Raw genomic sequence first — 18,337 nt, 5'->3', positions numbered from 1 at the left:
TGCTTCACAGAAGTTTATAACGTAGAGCCATGAAAATAAAAAATCATTTTTTTTCCAGAAAATGATCTTTTAGCCCCCAATTTCTTATTTTCAGAAGGGTAACAGAAGAAATTGGACCCCAAAAGTTGTTGTCCAATTTGTTCTGAGTACACTGGTACCCCATATGTGGAAGAAAACTACTGTTTGGACACACGGTGGGGCTCGGAAGGGAAGTAGTGATGTTCTGGAATGCAGACTTTGATGGAATGGTCTGCGGGTGTCATGTCGCGTTGCAGAGCCCCTGATGTACCTAAACAGTGGAAACCCCCCACAAGTGACCCCATTTTGGAAACTAGACCCCCCAAGGAACTTATCTAGATGTGTGGTGAGCACTTTGAACCCCCAAGTGTTTCACTAAAGTTTATAATGTAGAGGCGTGAAAATAAAAAAATCATCTTTTTTCCACAAAAATGATCTTTTAGCCCCCAATTTTTATTTTCACAAGGGTAACAGGAGAAATTGGACTACTGTTTGGGCAAACGGTGGGGCTCGGAAGGGAAGTAGTGACGTTCTGAAATGCAGACTTTGATGGAATGGTCTGCGGGCGTCATATTGCATTTACAGAGCCCCTGATGTACCTAAACAGTGGAAACCCGAATTCTAATTCCAACCGTAACCCCAACACACCCCTAACCCTAATCTCAGCCCTAACCATAACCCTAACCACAAACCTAACACCAATACACCCATAACCTTAATCCCAACCCTAGCCCTAACCCTAACCCTAGCCCTAACCCTAGCCCTAGCCTGTGTACCTGCTTTTTTTTCTTTACTTTTTTTTCTTTTTGTGACAAGATCGCTGCCCTGCGATCTGACTCATAGTAATGCCACTTCTCCTCTGATCTCACACTGACAGATGATCAGAGGTGAAGCAGCGTTACTATGTGACAAGATCGCTGCCTGGCACATAATAACACAACTTCTCCTGTGATCTCACAATGACAGATGATCAGAGGAGAAGCAGTGCTTCTGTGTGACAAGATCGCTGCCTGACACAGCTGTGCCAGGCAGCGATCAGCTGTGCCAGGCAGCAATCTAGTCACACAGTAACGCTGCTTCACCTCTGATCATCTGTCAGTGTGAGATCAGAGGAGAAGCCGCGTTACAATGAGTGAGATCGCCGGGAAACGAGCAGCTTTCCCAGCGATCGCTCCCATTGGCTGCTGTGACGCTGACGTCATCAGGACCTGAACCAATCAGGTCTCGATGACGTCGGGGGTCCCAGCATGCATTGTGCACCAGGATCCCCGCGTTATAAGGTATGTGGGGGTCCCGGGGGGCACACAACCGCCGACAGTAGATAAACGTCGGCGCTGCACAAAGCCCAGCAAGCGCCAACGTTTATCTACAGTGGGCGGTCGGTAAGCGGTTAAGGCAGGGCTGCAATGATGTTGAAATGTGCTTTGGGGGATAAAGTTAATTTTCTAGGCAAATATTGACTTTGCAAGTAATTGCTGTTAAGCTGATCACTCTTTATAACATTCTGGAGTATATGCAAATTGCCATTAGAAAAAATGAAGCAGTAGACTTTGTAAAAATTAATATTTGTGTCATTCTCTAAACTTTTGGCCATGACTGTACATGTACTGTGAATGCCGCTGTCAGACCTGCCGCCCCTACGCGCATTACGCCGCAGCTTCCTCAGGCAATTCCTTGCCTGCTCCGTCATGTTTTTCCACTGTGGGCTTCTCACACTGTGGCTGCACAGTCACACCAGTCACACATCTCCTAAATGCACAATGTTTTATAGTGCAAGGACTTACTGCTGCTGGGAAGCATACTCTCTTGAAGATATACAAACAAGAAACAGCTCTGCAAATAGAGTTCCTTTTTTTATAAGGCCTGTTGACAAGCAATTGCGTCTTCACAATGAAAATAGCTAGTATTTGGAAGGCTTGATAAAAAAGCCTTTGTAAATTTTTAATCATTTTGGGAATAGCAAACCTGTTTTGGATCCCAAAAAGGGATTTTTTTTTTTATTTCTTGTTAAGAAGCCATTACTTTTTCACATTCAAAATATCCTGACTGTTTTTATGCTTAAAAAAGGGATAATGTTTGGACTGCTTATGAAAAAGCTGTTACTTCTTCAGTTAACAAAAAACAAAGCTATTGATACTCCACAAACAAAGATAATTTTTGCACCCCACCCTATGTAAAAAAGCTATGGCTTTTCTGTTTTCACTGCCAGTGTACATGGATAATTTTTAGACCATTTTAACAACTTAAGTAGCCTAAAAAGAATTATATTGCGGTGTGTTGCTAAATGGGCTGTTGTTTACCATCGGACACCATTCATTTACACCTTGCCATATAGATTGAGGATATGTGAGAACCAATAAGGCTTTGTTAGCAATTAAAAGCTCAAAAGGAGTTTAAAGGGAATCTGTCACCAGGTTTTTGCTACCTCATCTGAGAACATGCAAATAAAGTCCGTGGAGCCTCATTTAAGAGTCTCAAACACGTGACTAGCCAGATCTTCCTCCAGGGAAGGTCCCAGCCAAGGAGTGGCTCCTTTCGGAAACCACCATATTAAGTGGCCCTTTAAGTCCATATCCAACTCTTTTCGAGTTTACAGATACGACAAGGGAAATACCAAGGCCAGGTATCCATCCACAGACAGCTGTTTCGGGGTGTTGCCCCTCATCAGTGTGGAGTAGCATTCTGGCAAGATGGGAGCAATGCCTAGTAGACCAACATCACGAAACAATCACTGACCTCAGGGAGACCAGTCAACGAAAACACTGCGACAGCCGGCAAAGGCGCTCAATCAGTGACATCCTAGGTGCAATGCTCCTTGGGAAATACAAATATGCAAATAAAGTCCGTGGAGCCTCATTTAAGAGTCTCAAACATGGGACTAGCCAGATCTTCCTCCAGGGAAGGACCAGCCAAGGAGTGGCTCCTTTCGGAAACCACCTTTACCACCATATTAAGTGGCCCTTTAAGTCAATATCCAGCTCTTTTCGAGTTTACAGATACGACAAGGGAAATACCAAGGCCAGGTATCCATCCACAGACAGCTGTTTCGGGGTGTTGCCCCTCATCAGTGTGGAGTAGGATTCTGGCTAGGTGGGAGCAATGCCTAGTAGACCTTTTCTGTTTTCACTGCCGGTGTACAGGGATAATTTTTAGACCAATTTTACAACTTAAGTAGCCTAAAAAGTCTGATACTGTGGTGTGTTGCTAAATAGACTGTTGTTTACCATCGGACACCATTCATTTACACCTTGCCATATAGATTGAGGATATGTGAGAACTAATAAGACTTTGTTTGCATTTAAAAGCTAAAAAGGAGTTTAAAGGGAATCTGTCACCAGGTTTTTGCTACCTCATCTGAGAACAGCATAATGTAGTCAAAGAGACCCTGATTCCAATGATGTATCATTTAGTTTACTGGGTGCAGCAATTGGGCCACAATCAAATATTTTAGATGTAGCATGTAGCAGATGTCATAAAGCTGACTTCACCCACACCACAGCTTTTTGGGAACATTGTCTATTGGCTCATGAAGAAAAAACTAACTTAAAAAATGCCTTTATTCTCAAATCATTAAAAATTCCTCAAGAGAATCTTAGAACCAAGGCACATTAGATGCTATACACACTCAATTATAAACCAGCCTATACAAAAAGTGTTTTTCACACCACTCAAAAATGGGTAATAATACAGAATTGTCAAATATGGTCCCTAGAAGACCTGAGATCACTTTTCGCAAGGGTCGTTTTATTAGAGACAGACTTGTACATAGTCACTACAAAAGAGCTAAACAAGAAGGCACGTGGCTAGATAGGAAGATCTGTGGTACCTTCAAATGTGGGAACTGCTCATTTTGAGGATATGTGAGTTCTGGAAAAAGCTTTACAAGTGCTTCTAATGGAAGGCAGTGTTTTGCTAGAGATTTTGCGAACTGTAAAACTGTTGGAGTGGTGTATGTGGCAACATGCTCTAGTCCAAAAAATTACATTGGTAAAACCAAAAGGGAATTTAGGAGGAGAATTAGCGAGCATCTGGGGGACATCTGTGGTCCGTCATGTGTGGGAAGAACATGGGGGGATTGGAGATGTTCTTTCCTTCTGTGTTCTGGAGGTGGTTAAGCAAAGTGGGAGACAAGGTGACTGGGATAGGCTAATCTTACAAAAAGAAACGCAATGGATCTTCAAGATGGAATCCATGGCCCCTAAGGGCATTAATGATCGATTAACGTATGGGTGCTTCATTTGAAAATAACCCAACATGACATATACAAATCGTTTGCCTCTATTGTACACAGAGAAGCCTTTGACCTTTCATGGATGTAAGAGATGATCTGTGGGAATCCCAGGGTGAGATATCATTTGGGCCCTGATCGTTGTCATTTTTTGTTGTATTGTTTTTAATAAGGTGTCAAGGGTGTGGTAATTAGTTATAGCTTGTTATTTGGATTGGGGAATGTACAATTCCCCCTTTCTCTCCCCCTTGTTTGTGTAAAAAATTATATAATCCAAACAGGTTTTTGTCATTTAGGGACATAGGTGCTATCTTTTCGTGGCGACAATATGAATGTAAAATCTGTTGCCATATGGGAAACAAACCTAAGAAAGTTTTCTTTTTAGTAATATTTTACATCTGAGATACAGTTTGGGCTTGTTTGAGAGGTTGGTTATTTTTCCAGCGTTTTTCCATCTGAGATATGGTGTGTGTGTATATTTGCCCTTTATAAGATCTGATTGCCAGGCTGCGTAATTTCGAACTGTGTATGCACCTTAAGTGTACTATTACTATTTTTTGGCCCTGAATGATGTAAGGGATTTGACATTTCATTGCGAAATTAGGCTGTACTCAAGTCTAATATGGTCTTATATTTATAATCGTAAAATCAGGCTGTATCTGAGTTTAATATGGCCTTTTGACCTGCTTGATGATGGCTGAGAGTATAACTGTATTGATTTGACTGAAGCCTGGATAACACTTGTGAGTGATGGAGATTTTTATTATGGAGCTTCTGGGCATGCGCGATGTGGTGCGGGAACGCGCACCCGAAAGGTCAATATAGACGCATGAAGGATTTTTTGGCCTTCAGCCAGCGCAAGCGCAGAACCACCATGGAGGGTCCGGGCCTGCGCGATATGTTGTGGTGATGCGCACCCGAGTGTTTGATGCAGGCATAGAGAGAATGACTCGGCCTATAGCCCGCGAGTGCGCGATATGTCCGGGAAGTTCCGGGCATGCATGGTACAGTCATGGGATTGCGACATATTGCTTTACTCTGGACATGCGCACTGCAATTGCGCGAGAACAGTCAACGTAGGTGCAGAAAAGACGGCCTCCTTAGCCAGAGGTAAGCGGTGATAGGAAGCGTAAATGACGGGTTGGTGTACCTTTTGTGTCTGCATTATCGCGCAGGCGCATCTGTGATTATGGAGACATACACTGAACGTTAATGTTATGACTTTGTGCCCTGCTATTTGAGATATGTAGCGGGGCAACTATAAATGACCACTAGTTACCACACTCTGATGGACACCTGCAACCAGGCACCGTATCTGATGCTCGGAGGGAGCATATAATTATATCATGGGCCTCCTGAGGAACTCCCTTTGTGGGAGGGAAACGCGTCGAGGCGTGATGGCATCTAATGAGCATTAAGCTAAGTTCTTTAATTTGTTATATAATGGCTGATCATTCATATCTGGGCATAGTGCAATATGTGGGGAGCTTTTGATATGATTTATGGTGATATTGACTTATACATTGGGGAGCGGATGTAATTATATTCAAGCTGAGACCTCATAAGCTAAGAATTTTTATACTAGGGGACTATGAGGAGGTCACTATTTGATTGATAGAAAAATCGGTAAACATCAAGCCCTTCCACTAGCCCCCATCTATTCTAAAGTTTGACATGTGATGAGATATGGTCAGCACTGAATAAAGTTCTCTTTAATCTGTTATATACTGGCCACAAAATTTATTATTTATTTTGTATTTTTCTGTTGGATATGATGTAATATGAGGAATTTAGAGACATGAGACATGATGACATTAGTGTTTTCATATGGGAGTGGATGTGACTGTAGCTAGAGACGGTATAAATGATTAATCCTCATTATATTATCATAGGATTATAAGGAGGTCAGAGTTATTATGTAAGAGAATCTGACAAACGTCCGGCTCATTAGTCATCCCTCAGTCTCTATAAACCTTATTATGTGATTTTTGATTTTTTGGGGGGTTTTTAGGGACTTTTTTGTATTATCATCGGTTCCCTATCCCAGTTATAGGCCCCTTTGTCTATCTCCCTCAATTTCTGATATTGGGGTGTAATTGTAAGGGATAGCCGACGCGGAGCGGGGGCACCAGTACAAGTTAGGGTGAAAAAGCTCCATTGTCAGGTAGGGATAAATTAATTAGGGACTACCAGTATCCCCTTATCCTTGTTATACCCCATTAAGTAATTTTGTTTTTCAGTTACTGATTGTATCCCTGTTTTTACGGTTTGTATTTTTGGTGGTTTGCTGTGTAATTCTTTAGTATTGCCCTGTTGATCTAAGGCTGGAGTCACACATAGCGACTCACCAGCGATCCTGACAACGATATCAATGTGTCAGGATCGCTGGTGAATCGCTATGTGATCGCTGGTGATCTGTCAAAAAGACAGCTTCACCAGCAATCAGCACAGCGACGCCCAGCGCCCGGCATCGCTGTGCACGTTAGTAACCAGCACGCTGATGCAGGGAGCCGGTAACTAATGTACACATCAGGTATCTAAGGGCCGTGTGTCCCTAGATACCCGATGTGTACGTTAGTTACCAGCTCCCTGCATCAGCGCGCTGGTAACTAACTTACACATCGAGTCCCTTGGATATCCGATGTGTACGTTAGTTACCAAATGATCGCTGGTCTCCCGCCTGTCACACGCAGTGATGCATGCTGGCCAGTGGGAGACCAGCGACCAAAAAAAAGTCCTGGCCTTTCCTGCAGCGATCAGCGATACCGGCAGGGGGGCCGGTCGCTGATCGCTGTCACACACAGCGATCTCGCTGGTGAGATCGCTGTTGTGTCACAAAACTTGTGACTCAGCAGCGATCTCGCTAGCGAGATCACTATGTGTGACGGGGCCTTAATAGGCAACCGGGTTATTGCTTTATCTTATCTTTGTTATCTGGTTGTTAGGACTTGCATAGGGTAAGTAGGGAGAGCCGCCGTGGAGTGGGGGCGCCATTTGCGTTTCAAGAGGGTGCCAACCTCCACTGTTAGGTAGGGGTCAGTTACAGAGCCCTACAGGGACAATTGGATTATTACCCATTTTTGAGTGGTGTGAAAAACACTTTTTGTATAGGCTGGTTTATAATGGAGTGTGTATAACATCTAATGTGCCGTGGGTCTAAGATTTTCTTGAGGAATTTTTTAATGATTTGAGAATAAAGGAATTTTTTAAAAGTTAGTTTTTTCTTTATGAGCCGTTATATAACTAATTTATACATAAAAAAATTTTTTTTTCATTTTTGAACATGGTCTATTGAAAATGAGCTGCTTATCAGAGGAGTGGGCATGATTAGACCACTTGGCACGAGGGAGCTAGCCTGAGCAAAACAACAGCACACAGCCTAATGAGTAACTCAGCCCCTTCCTCATGATGTCATCAGATTACATAGCAAAAATTTGCTGAAAGATTCCCTTTATTCCCTAGGAGACCTCCTGGTGTTATACACATCTTTTCTGGGCATTTAGAAGCTTTGCAGTATTGAGAATAACCGTAAATTTATCACCACAAATAGAATTTTTCAGGAAAATTTGGTGAAGCGCATGCGTTTGAAGTTCAAAAGAGCCGCACACCACTAGTTAATGATACTGCATATAGCATTGCTGTCACACATAATTTCATTTTCATGCATGCATAGGTTACTTCTGGAGTCTTGAGTTAGTAAGTACACCCTTTAGCCACTCCTGTACATGTAAGTTACTAAAGTGGTAGGAAATAAAGAAGTATCAAAGTTTTATAGATATATTTTGAAAGGTTTGCTTTTGAATGATTTACAGTTTGGGCTGGCGACATGGTCGAGTCACTGGTCTGGAATTTGCATTCTCTTATGCAGCACCTGGCTGCCCTGAGATGAACTAATTACCGTGGGAAAGTTTCTGCATTTTTTCCCATGCTCATCAGTTCACCTCAGGTCAGCTGGGGACTCCCGCTGATGTCACTGAGGGTGCGGGGAGTCCCCTGGCTGACCTGAGGTGAACTAATAAGCGTGGGAAAAATGCAGAAACTTTCCCACGGTAATTAGTTTATCTCAGGGCAGCCAGGGAGGCTGCGCAGAGCTGAACTAATTCATTCTGAGGTAGGTTAAAGTGGGGTTGGTCGCATTAGCACCAGTCCTCATTGTAAACTATATAACCCTTGTGACAGATTACAGCATGGGACATGACTGAGTGGCGGAGAGGTAAGGATATTGCTGATTTTTTATGGTTTTTTTTGCAGATCATGGTTTATTTTTGGAATAGCAGAGTAATAAAGATTTGTCAAAATCTTGGTGTCTTAATTTCATTAAAAGACTTTTTAATTAATGTCTGTGTGTGGTTTTTAACCCTTTCATAGTCTGGGGTTAATAATGGATTGGTGTCTTATTAACACCTCTCCATTATTAATCAGCTTAATGTCACCTTACAATCGAATGGTGACATTAACCCTATGTTATTAACCCATTCGCCACGGATACAGGGCAATGGGAATAGAGAGGATAAGTGCCAGAAAAGGCACATCTTATAGATGCGTCTTTTCTGGGGTGTCTGGGGGCAGATTTTTGTAGCCGGGGGGCAGGGCAAAAACAATGGTCCTTCTCATGGCTATTAAAATCTGCCCTCATTCACCTGCTTTACCTCTCTGGTTGACAAATTACCGCGGGAGCCCACGCAATTTTTTACAACGAATTAACCCCTTAAATTAACAACTACACCTCCCAAATTTGACACACAAATCCTCATCTAATTACTAGTGAAATACATATAAAAAAAACATGAAATGAAATGGTTTACTGTATGTAAACCATGTGTCATTTCATGTTGGGTTGGGGAATGATTTTACAGAAGCCGGTAAATGCTTCAGCGGCTATTCGGCTATGTAGAACTATGTGAATTATAAATATATATATATGTGTCTCTATGACATGTATGTGTGTATGTGTGTATATATATATATATATATATATATATAGAATGCATATATATATATATATATATATATATATATATGTCTATATCTATTCTTTCGTTTGTGTTTGAGAACCCGTCATAGGGATCCATTATATGTCCATTTTGCAAGCCTTACATGCTTACATGCGCAAAATACGCGACCACGCCTTGATTACGGATGACATACGGATCACTATTTAGGAGACATTTCTCCATATTACGCATGTAAAATACGGACCGTATTTTGCGTCTGTTTGTATGACCCCGGCCTTATAGTTAAAATGAACGGAATTTTTAATAACATGAAAATTCTGAAATTGTTTTAAAAGCACTTTGAAACTTTAACTATTTAGTAAATGTTGGCAGATCATTTTGATTTTGGCTATCAAAATTATATGTCTAGAAGTAGTTTCAACATGTCAAATACTTTATGTAGGAGATCTGCAAGCACTTTGTTCCTATAAGTAGACATATTAAGCCATTGATAGCAATGTTTGTTAATTTTTCTTTTTTTGCTTTTTGATTATTTTTGTTTTACTATTTGTCTTGACCTTATTAACAAATTTCATTTTTGATTATTTTGGTTACAGTGCTTCCAACTTTCAATGTTGAGCTGGAAACAAAAAAGAAGTTTTTCTATTACAAGGATGAAGAACTAGTTGTAAATATTAAGGCCACGTAAGAACATGTCAATCATCAGTATTAAATCTATCTAATAACTCGTTACTTGGACTTATAGATGATGTATTCAACATTATGCTTAATATTCTCTTATTGTATTAATTTAGGTACCTATTTGGTGAGAATGTAAATGGCTACGCTGTTGCCATATTTGTTTTGTACAAAGATACTTTGAAGACCATACATGGATCTCTGCAACGAGTTGAGGTATAAAATGTTATTCATTAAAATAAACCCCATGCAGTAAACCCATACGTAGTACAAAGATTAAGTGTGGTAGAAAGCAGCAGCAACATTCCTTATTTCCCTTGTAAAGCTGTCCCACAAAAAATGTTGATTCTCTATAGTTACTACTCACTTTATAGTTTTTAAATTGTATCTATCATTTCGTAAGAGTTTTTACATTTTATAGGCACTGCATAGTGTTTCTGATGGGTGGGGGTCCCTTTGTTTAGACCCTCACCAATTGTTCAAAACCCCGATTTGAAGAAGGTAGCTCCTGTAGGAGCTACATGCCCAGTGCATTGTATGTGCTCAATAGTATGTCTGTGGGTTTGTTCATTCATTCATTCATTCTCACAGAGTAGTGTATTGTATGTACCTGCTATTGTTTCTAGATACTGCCATGTGTGTGCCACACTATACGGGACTGATAATATATAAAAACGTTTACTAAATGATAGTTACTAGTGATGAGCCAGTGTGCTCGTTACTTGAGTTTTCCGAGCATGCTCGGGTGTTCTCTGAGTGTTTGGATGTGCTCGTAGATTATGTTTGTGTCTCTGCAGCTGCTTGATTTGCGGCTGCTAGACAGCCTGAACACATGCAGGGTTTGACTGTTTGTTAGGGAATCCCCGCATGTAATCAGGCTGTCTAGCAGCCGCAAATCATGCAGCTGCGGAGACACAAACTAAATCTCATCACAATAGTTACCATGTAACAACAGTCCTTTTCTGTTTACCCTGTTTACAAATATTATTTGATCACTGCTATTTTACCGTACTTTGGAAAACGTCTAGTACAAGGCCATAAATACCTACTTTTTAAATAAAGGCCCCGTCTCACATAGTGAGATCGCTGAAGCGTCACCGATTTTGTGACGCAACAGCAACCTCGCCAGTGATCCCGTTACGTGTGTCCTGGGCCATTTTTTGATCGCTGGTGTCCCGCTAGCCAGCATACATCGCTGTGTTTGACACCGACAAGCGACCTCATTAGCGACCCAGAAATCATGGGCGCAGGCGGGAGTCGTCAGAATCGCTGCTGTGTGACAAGGTCCTAACGACCATCGAGGTCGTTATACGAATCGCTGGATCGTTGCTGCTTCATTGGATAAATCTGTTTGACAACTTACTATCGACCATTTAGCGATGCACCAGCGATCCTTACCAGGTCGTATCATTGTCAGGATCGCTGGTGCGTCGCTAAGTGTAATGGTACCCTTAGAGTTTGCATCTGATTTTTGACTATATATACAGATATTAATAATTTAGCATTTACCTTCGGCCTTGTTCATACTGTGTTTCTATAGTTCATCTGAACCGCTGATGGGCCATAGTGTTAGGCGTCTGGTTTCTGCATCTGCTCTGCAGGAATCCAGAGCCTCACATTCTGCGGTCTCTTGCTGCCCATCTACTGCAGAGAAGATTACTTTGCAGCAGACCGCTCCAGAGACTAAGTTCCTCTGTGCTCCTTCTGGGCATGCTCACGAGACGATCTCCCATTGGAGATCGGGAGTCATGTGCCCAGGTCCTGTTCCAGATCTCATTGGTCCATCTCGGAGATCTGGAAGGTCCCGCACGGCTATATAAAGTGTGCATGGCCGTTCCGCCATGCGCTAGTTTAGACTATACTTGCTATGTGTGAATAGTGACGGATGCATGATTCTGGTGACTGACTCATTTGAAACCCCTTCCCTCTGATAATACGCATGTGGATAGGGAATTAGTTTAGAAGTCAGTTCCAGTCAGTGGCAAGCCTTAAGCCATTGTGCTCACCTCACTGCTACGCTAGCGTCCGACATCGCGCTTTCTGGCTTTGTTGTTGAATGGCAGTGTCCTACGCCGCGCTGCAGTTGCAGCCCTCCTTGGCGTCTGCAGAAGCGACGCCGCACACACGGTAGGTCTAGAGGGACGCAGCTCAGGCCCGGATTGATAATCTGCCCAACCGGGCATTTTCCCGCTGGGCCGGGATGTGTGCGACTCTGTGAGCCGCTGGAGTGGCGGCACCCGCTCATTTGGCCGCCGCCAATGCTGTCACCGGCCTGTTTTAAATTTTTGCCGCCAGCCCTTTAAATCTGTGGGCACGGCGGTTTTACACAGGTTCGCACTGGCAGCAGCAGCTGCATCATCACTCACCACAAGTCAGTGGCACAGGAAGGGGTTAAGAATGTCTGGCGTTGCAGTCAGGACGTTCTTTGTGGGAGGAGAGAGCCGCTCTGCTCTCCTGACTCCTGCTCCAGGCTGAGGCTGCAGCACTGACGTATCAGAAGAGACTCAGGACATCCGGCCTACCTTCGCGTGCCTGCAATAATCACTGGATGCTGCCAGGACTAGAGTGACGGATGGGTCTGGGACCTGGTGAGTGAGTGAATAAAGGTTCTGCTGGGCTGCAGTGGGGTGGCTGGCTGGTATATATACAGTGCTGCTGGGCTGCAGTGGGGTGGCTGGCTGGTATATATACAGTGTTGCTGGGCTGCAGTGGGGTGACTGGCTGGTATATACAGTGCTGCTGGGTTGCAGTGGTGTGGCTGGCATATACATTGCTGCTGGTCCACAGTGGGGTGGCTGGCTGGCATATACAGTGCTGCTGGGCCGCAGTGGGCTGGCTGGTATACAGTGGGGCAAAAAAGTATTTAGTCAGTCAACAATAGTGCAAGTTCCACCACTTAAAAAGATGAGAGGCGTCTGTAATTTACATCATAGGTAGACCTCAACTATGGGAGACAAACTGAGAAAAAAAATCCAGAAAATCACATTGTCTGTTTTTTTTTCATTTTATTTGCATATTATGGTGGAAAATAAGTATTTGGTCAGAAACAAGCAATCAAGATTTCTGTCTCTCACAGACCTGTAACTTCTTCCTTAAGAGTCTCCTCTTTCCTCCACTCATTACCTGTAGTAATGGCACCTGTTTAAACTTGTTATCAGTATAAAAAGACACCTGTACACACCCTCAAACAGTCTGACTCCAAACTCCACTATGGTGAAGACCAAAGAGCTGTCAAAGGACACCAGAAACAAAATTGTAGCCCTGCACCAGGCTGGGAAGACTGAATCTGCAATAGCCAACCAGCTTGGAGTGAAGAAATCAACTGTGGGAGCAATAGTTAGAAAATGGAAGACATACAAGACCACTGATAATCTCCCTCGATCTGGTGCTCCACGCAAAATCCCACCCCGTGGGGTCAGAATGATCACAAGAACGGTGAGCAAAAATCCCAGAACCACGCGGGGGGACCTAGTGAATGAACTGCAGAGAGCTGGGACCAATGTAACAAGGCCTACCATAAGTAACACACTACGCCACCATGGACTCAGATCCTGCAGTGCCAGACGTGTCCCACTGCTTAAGCCTGTACATGTCCGGGCCCGTCTGAAGTTTGCTAGAGAGCATTTGGATGATCCAGAGGAGTTTTGGGAGAATGTCCTATGGTCTGATGAAACCAAACTGGAACTGTTTGGTAGAAACACAACTTGTCGTGTTTGGAGGAAAAAGAATACTGAGTTGCATCCATCAAACACCATACCTACTGTAAAGCATGGTGGTGGAAACATCATGCTTTGGGGCTGTTTCTCTGCAAAGGGGCCAGGACGACTGATCCGGGTACATGAAAGAATGAATGGGGCCATGTATCGTGAGATTTTGAGTGCAAACCTCCTTCCATCAGCAAGGGCATTGAAGATGAAACGTGGCTGGGTCTTTCAACATGACAATGATCCAAAGCACACTGCCAGGGCAATGAAGGAGTGGCTTCGTAAGAAGCATTTCAAGGTCCTGGAGTGGCCTAGCCAGTCTCCAGATCTCAACCCTATAGAAAACCTTTGGAGGGAGTTGAAAGTCCGTGTTGCCAAGTGAAAAGCCAAAAACATCACTGCTCTAGAGGAGATCTGCATGGAGGAATGGGCCAACATACCAACAACAGTGTGTGGCAACCTTGTGAAGACTTACAGAAAACGTTTGACCTCTGTCATTGCCAACAAAGGATATATCACAAAGTATTGAGATGAAATTTTGTTTCTGACCAAATACTTATTTTCCACCATAATATGCAAATAAAATGAAAAAAAAACAGACCATGTGATTTTCTGGATTTTTTTTTTTCTCAGTTTGTCTCCCATAGTTGAGGTCTACCTATGATGTAAATTACAGACGCCTCTCATCTTTTTAAGTGGTGGAACTTGCACTATTGCTGACTGACTAAATACTTTTTTGCCCCACTGTATATAGTGCTGCTGGGCTGAAGTGAGGTGGCTGGCTGGTATATACAGTGCTGCTGGGCTGCAGTGGGGTGGCTGGCTGGTATATATATACAGTGCTGCTGGGCTGCACTGGGGTGGCTGGCTGGCATATACAGTGCTGCTGGGCTGCAGTGAGGTGGCTGGCTGGCATATACAGTGCTGCTGGGCTGCAGTGGGGTGGCTGGCTGGTATATATATACAGTGCTGCTGGGCTGCACTGGGGTGGCTGGCTGGCATATACAGTGCTGCTGGGCTGCAGTGAGGTGGCTGGCTGGCATATACAGTGCTGCTGGGCTGCAGTGGGGTGGCTGGCTGGTATAAATAGGTGCTGCTGGGCTGCAGTGGGGTGGCTGGTATATACAGTGATGCTGGGCTGCAGTGGGGTGGCTGGCTGGTATATACAGGTGTTGCTGGGCTGCAGTGGTGTGGCTGGCTGGTATATACAGTGCTGCTGGGCTGCAGAGAGGTGGCTGGCTGGCATATACAGTGCTGCTGGGCCACAGTGGGGTGGCTGACTGGTATGTACAGGTGCTGCTGGGCCGCAGTGGGGTGGCTGGCTGGTATATACAGTGCTGCTGGGCTGCAGTGAGGTGGCTGGCTGGCATATACAGTGCTGCTGGGCTGCAGTGGGGGGGCTGGCTGGTATAAATAGGTGCTGCTGGGCTGCAGTGGGGTGGCTGGTATATACAGTGCTGCTGGGCTGCAGTGGGGTGGCTGGCTAGTATATACAGTGCTGCTGGGCTGCAGTGGGGTGGCTGGCTGGTATATACAGTGCTCAGGGCTGCAGTGAGGTGGCTGGCTGGTATATATACAGTGCTGCTGAGCTGCAGTGGGGTGGCTGGCTGGTATATACAGTGCTGCTGGGCTGCAGTGGGGTGGCTGGCTGGTATATACAGTGCTCAGGGCTGCAGTGAGGGGGCTGGCTGGAATATACAGTGCTGCTGGGCTGCAGTGGGGAGGCTGGCTGGTATATACAGTGCTGCTGCACTGCAGTTGGGTGGCTGGCTGGTATATAAAGGTGCTGCTGGGCTGCAGTGGGGTGGCTGGCTGGTGTATACAGTGCTGCTGGGCTGCAGTGGGGTGGCTGGCTGGTGTATACAGGTGCTGCAGTGAGTGGTTGGCTGGTGTATACAGGTGCTGCTGGGCTGCAGTGGGGTGGCTAACTGGTATATACAGTGCTGCTGGACTGCAGTGGCATGACTGGCTGGTATATACAGTGCTGCTGGGCTGCATTGGGGTGGCTGGCTGGTATATACAGTGCTGCTGAGCTGCAGTGGGGTGGCTGGCTGGTATATACAGTGCTGCTGGGCTGCAGTGGGGTGGCTGGCTGGTATATACAGTGCTGCTGGGCTGCAGTGAGGTGGCTGGCTGGCATATACAGTGCTGCTGGGCTGCAGTGGGGGGGCTGGCTGGTATAAATAGGTGCTGCTGGGCTGCAGTGGGGTGGCTGGTATATACAGTGCTGCTGGGCTGCAGTGGGGTGGCTGGCTAGTATATACAGTGCTGCTGGGCTGCAGTGGGGTGGCTGGCTGGTATATACAGTGCTCAGGGCTGCAGTGAGGTGGCTGGCTGGTATATATACAGTGCTGCTGAGCTGCAGTGGGGTGGCTGGCTGGTATATACAGTGCTGCTGGGCTGCAGTGGGGAGGCTGGCTGGTATATACAGTGCTCAGGGCTGCAGTGAGGTGGCTGGCTGGAATATACAGTGCTGCTGGGCTGCAGTGGGGAGGCTGGCTGGTATATACAGTGCTGCTGCACTGCAGTTGGGTGGCTGGCTGGTATATAAAGGTGCTGCTGGGCTGCAGTGGGGTGGCTGGCTGGTGTATACAGTGCTGCTGGGCTGCAGTGGGGTGGCTGGCTGGTGTATACAGGTGCTGCAGTGAGTGGTTGGCTGGTGTATACAGGTGCTGCTGGGCTGCAGTGGGGTGGCTAACTGGTATATACAGTGCTGCTGGACTGCAGTGGCGTGACTGGCTGGTATATACAGTGCTGCTGGGCTGCATTGGGGTGGCTGGCTGGTATATACAGTGCTGCTGAGCTGCAGTGGGGTGGCTGGCTGGTATATACAGTGCTGCTTGGCTGCAGTGGGGTGGCTGGCTGGTGTATACAGGTGATGCTGGGCTTCAGTGGGGTGGCTGACTGGTGTATACAGGTGCTGCTGGGCTGCAGTGGGCAGCAAGGCAGATGGTAATGATATATATACAGGTGGTGCTGAGCTCAGTGGGCTGGTGCTGGACCTGGTGATGATATATATATACAGGCGGTGCTAGGCTCAGTCTGCTGGGGCTTTACCTGGTGATGATGTGTATATACAGGTGGTTGTGCTGGGCTCAGTGTGCTGGGGCTTTAACTGGTGATGTATATACAGGATATGCTGGGCTCAGTGGGCTGGTGCTGGACGTGGTGATGTGTGTGTGTATATATAGGTGGTGGTGCTGGGGTCAGTGGGCTGGTGCTGGACCTGGTGATGATATATATACAGGCGGCGCTGGGCTCAGTAGGCTGGTGCTGGACCTTGTGGTGATGATGTATATACAGGTGGTGGTGCTGGGCTCAGTGGGCTGGAGCTGGACCTGGTGATATATATACAGGCGGTGCTGCTGGGCTCAGTGGGCTGGTGCTGGACCTGGTGAAGATGTGTATATACAGGTGGTGGTGCTGGGCTCAGTGGGCTGGGGCTTTACCTGGTGATGTATATACAGGAGGTGCTGGCTCAGTGGGCTGGGGCTTTACCTGGTGATGATATAATGTATATATACAGTTGGTGTTGGGCTAAGTGGGCTGGGGCTTTACAGGTGGTGGTGCTGGGCTCAGTGGGCTTGTGGTGGACCTGGTGAAGATATATATACAGGAGGTGCTGGGCTCAGTGGGCTGGGGCTTTATCTGGTGATGTATATACAGGTGGTGTTGCTGGGCTCAGTGGGCTTGTGGTGGACCTGGTGAAGATATATATACAGGAGATGCTGGTCTCAGTGGGCTGGTGCTGGACCTGGTGATGATTTATATACAGGTGCTGAGGCTGATGTATATACATCAGCCCCCAGCACCTGTATATATCAGCCACAGCACCTGTGTATACACCAGTACCTCCATATACTTATAAAATAAAAAATCCTTTATTATAAATAAAACAAAACAAAACAGTTTTAATTTTTTATTTAAAAATAACAAACACGGTTATGCTCGCCTAACGCCTAATTCCACCAAAGCCCCTGTTCTTCTGTAATAAAACAAAAAAACAATATACCATACCTGTCCATCATTGTGTCACACGCAATCCATGTCGGTGAGAAAGGCCTAGTAGACATCTCAATTGGGGTTTCCCCTTACAAAACTAAAAAATGTCAGTGGGCTCACACTGCAGTCACAGAAGTCTGTATCTCCCAGATAAGCCTAGGGTGGAAAATGCAGCAGCTACTGGTGATTTTAAATAATAAAAATATATACCAATAAAAGTAAAATTAATTGAGATATCAGTAGTTTAAATGTTTTTGAATATCCATTTTGAATCAGGAGCCCCACATAATGTTCCATACAGTTCATGATGGCCCCATAAGATGCTCCATATAAAATACACCCCATATAATGCTGCACAAAGGTTAATAATGGCCCCATTAGATGCTCCATAGAATAATATGCCCCATATGCTGCTCCATAAAGGTTATGGCCCCATAAGATGTTCCATAGATTATGCCTCCATAAGATGCTCCATAGATTATGCCCCCATATGCTGCCCCCATAAGATGCTCCATAGATTATGGCCTCATATGTTGCCACTGCTGCTGCATTTAAAAATAAAAAAAATGATATACTCACCTCTCCGTCACTGCAGGGGGCACGACGCGCACTAACCACGTCACCGTGCCCTCTGCTGTCTGAACGTCACTGACAGATGACGTGCCGGACAGCAGCAAGCAGCCATGGATGCAGGACAGGTGAGTATCGCTATACTTGCCCGTCCTGGCGCTGTCTCTTCAGCCCCCAGCTTC

The 18,337-nt window shown here is 45.3% G+C and overlaps 1 protein-coding gene across 2 annotated transcripts in view; it reads left to right on the top strand.

Moving 5' to 3' along the window:
• LOC141100922 (venom factor-like) overlaps positions 1 to 18,337 on the top strand; it is a 481,958-nt gene that overhangs the window by 98,281 nt on the left and 365,340 nt on the right. For both annotated transcript variants that reach the window (XM_073589703.1, XM_073589701.1), the window contains exons 7-8: positions 9,798 to 9,885; positions 9,996 to 10,095. In XM_073589703.1, the coding sequence (XP_073445804.1) occupies positions 9,798 to 9,885; positions 9,996 to 10,095 (188 nt within the window). The remainder of the gene's footprint in view (positions 1 to 9,797; positions 9,886 to 9,995; positions 10,096 to 18,337) is intronic.

Source organism: Dendrobates tinctorius, unplaced genomic scaffold (genome assembly GCF_039654945.1).
Source record: "Dendrobates tinctorius isolate UK_male_01 unplaced genomic scaffold, ASM3965494v1 ptg000011l, whole genome shotgun sequence".
In the NCBI taxonomy this organism is placed as follows: Eukaryota; Metazoa; Chordata; class Amphibia; order Anura; family Dendrobatidae; genus Dendrobates; species Dendrobates tinctorius.
Note: the sequence above shows the minus strand (reverse complement) of the source record. Positions and strands in the feature narration are given on the sequence as shown.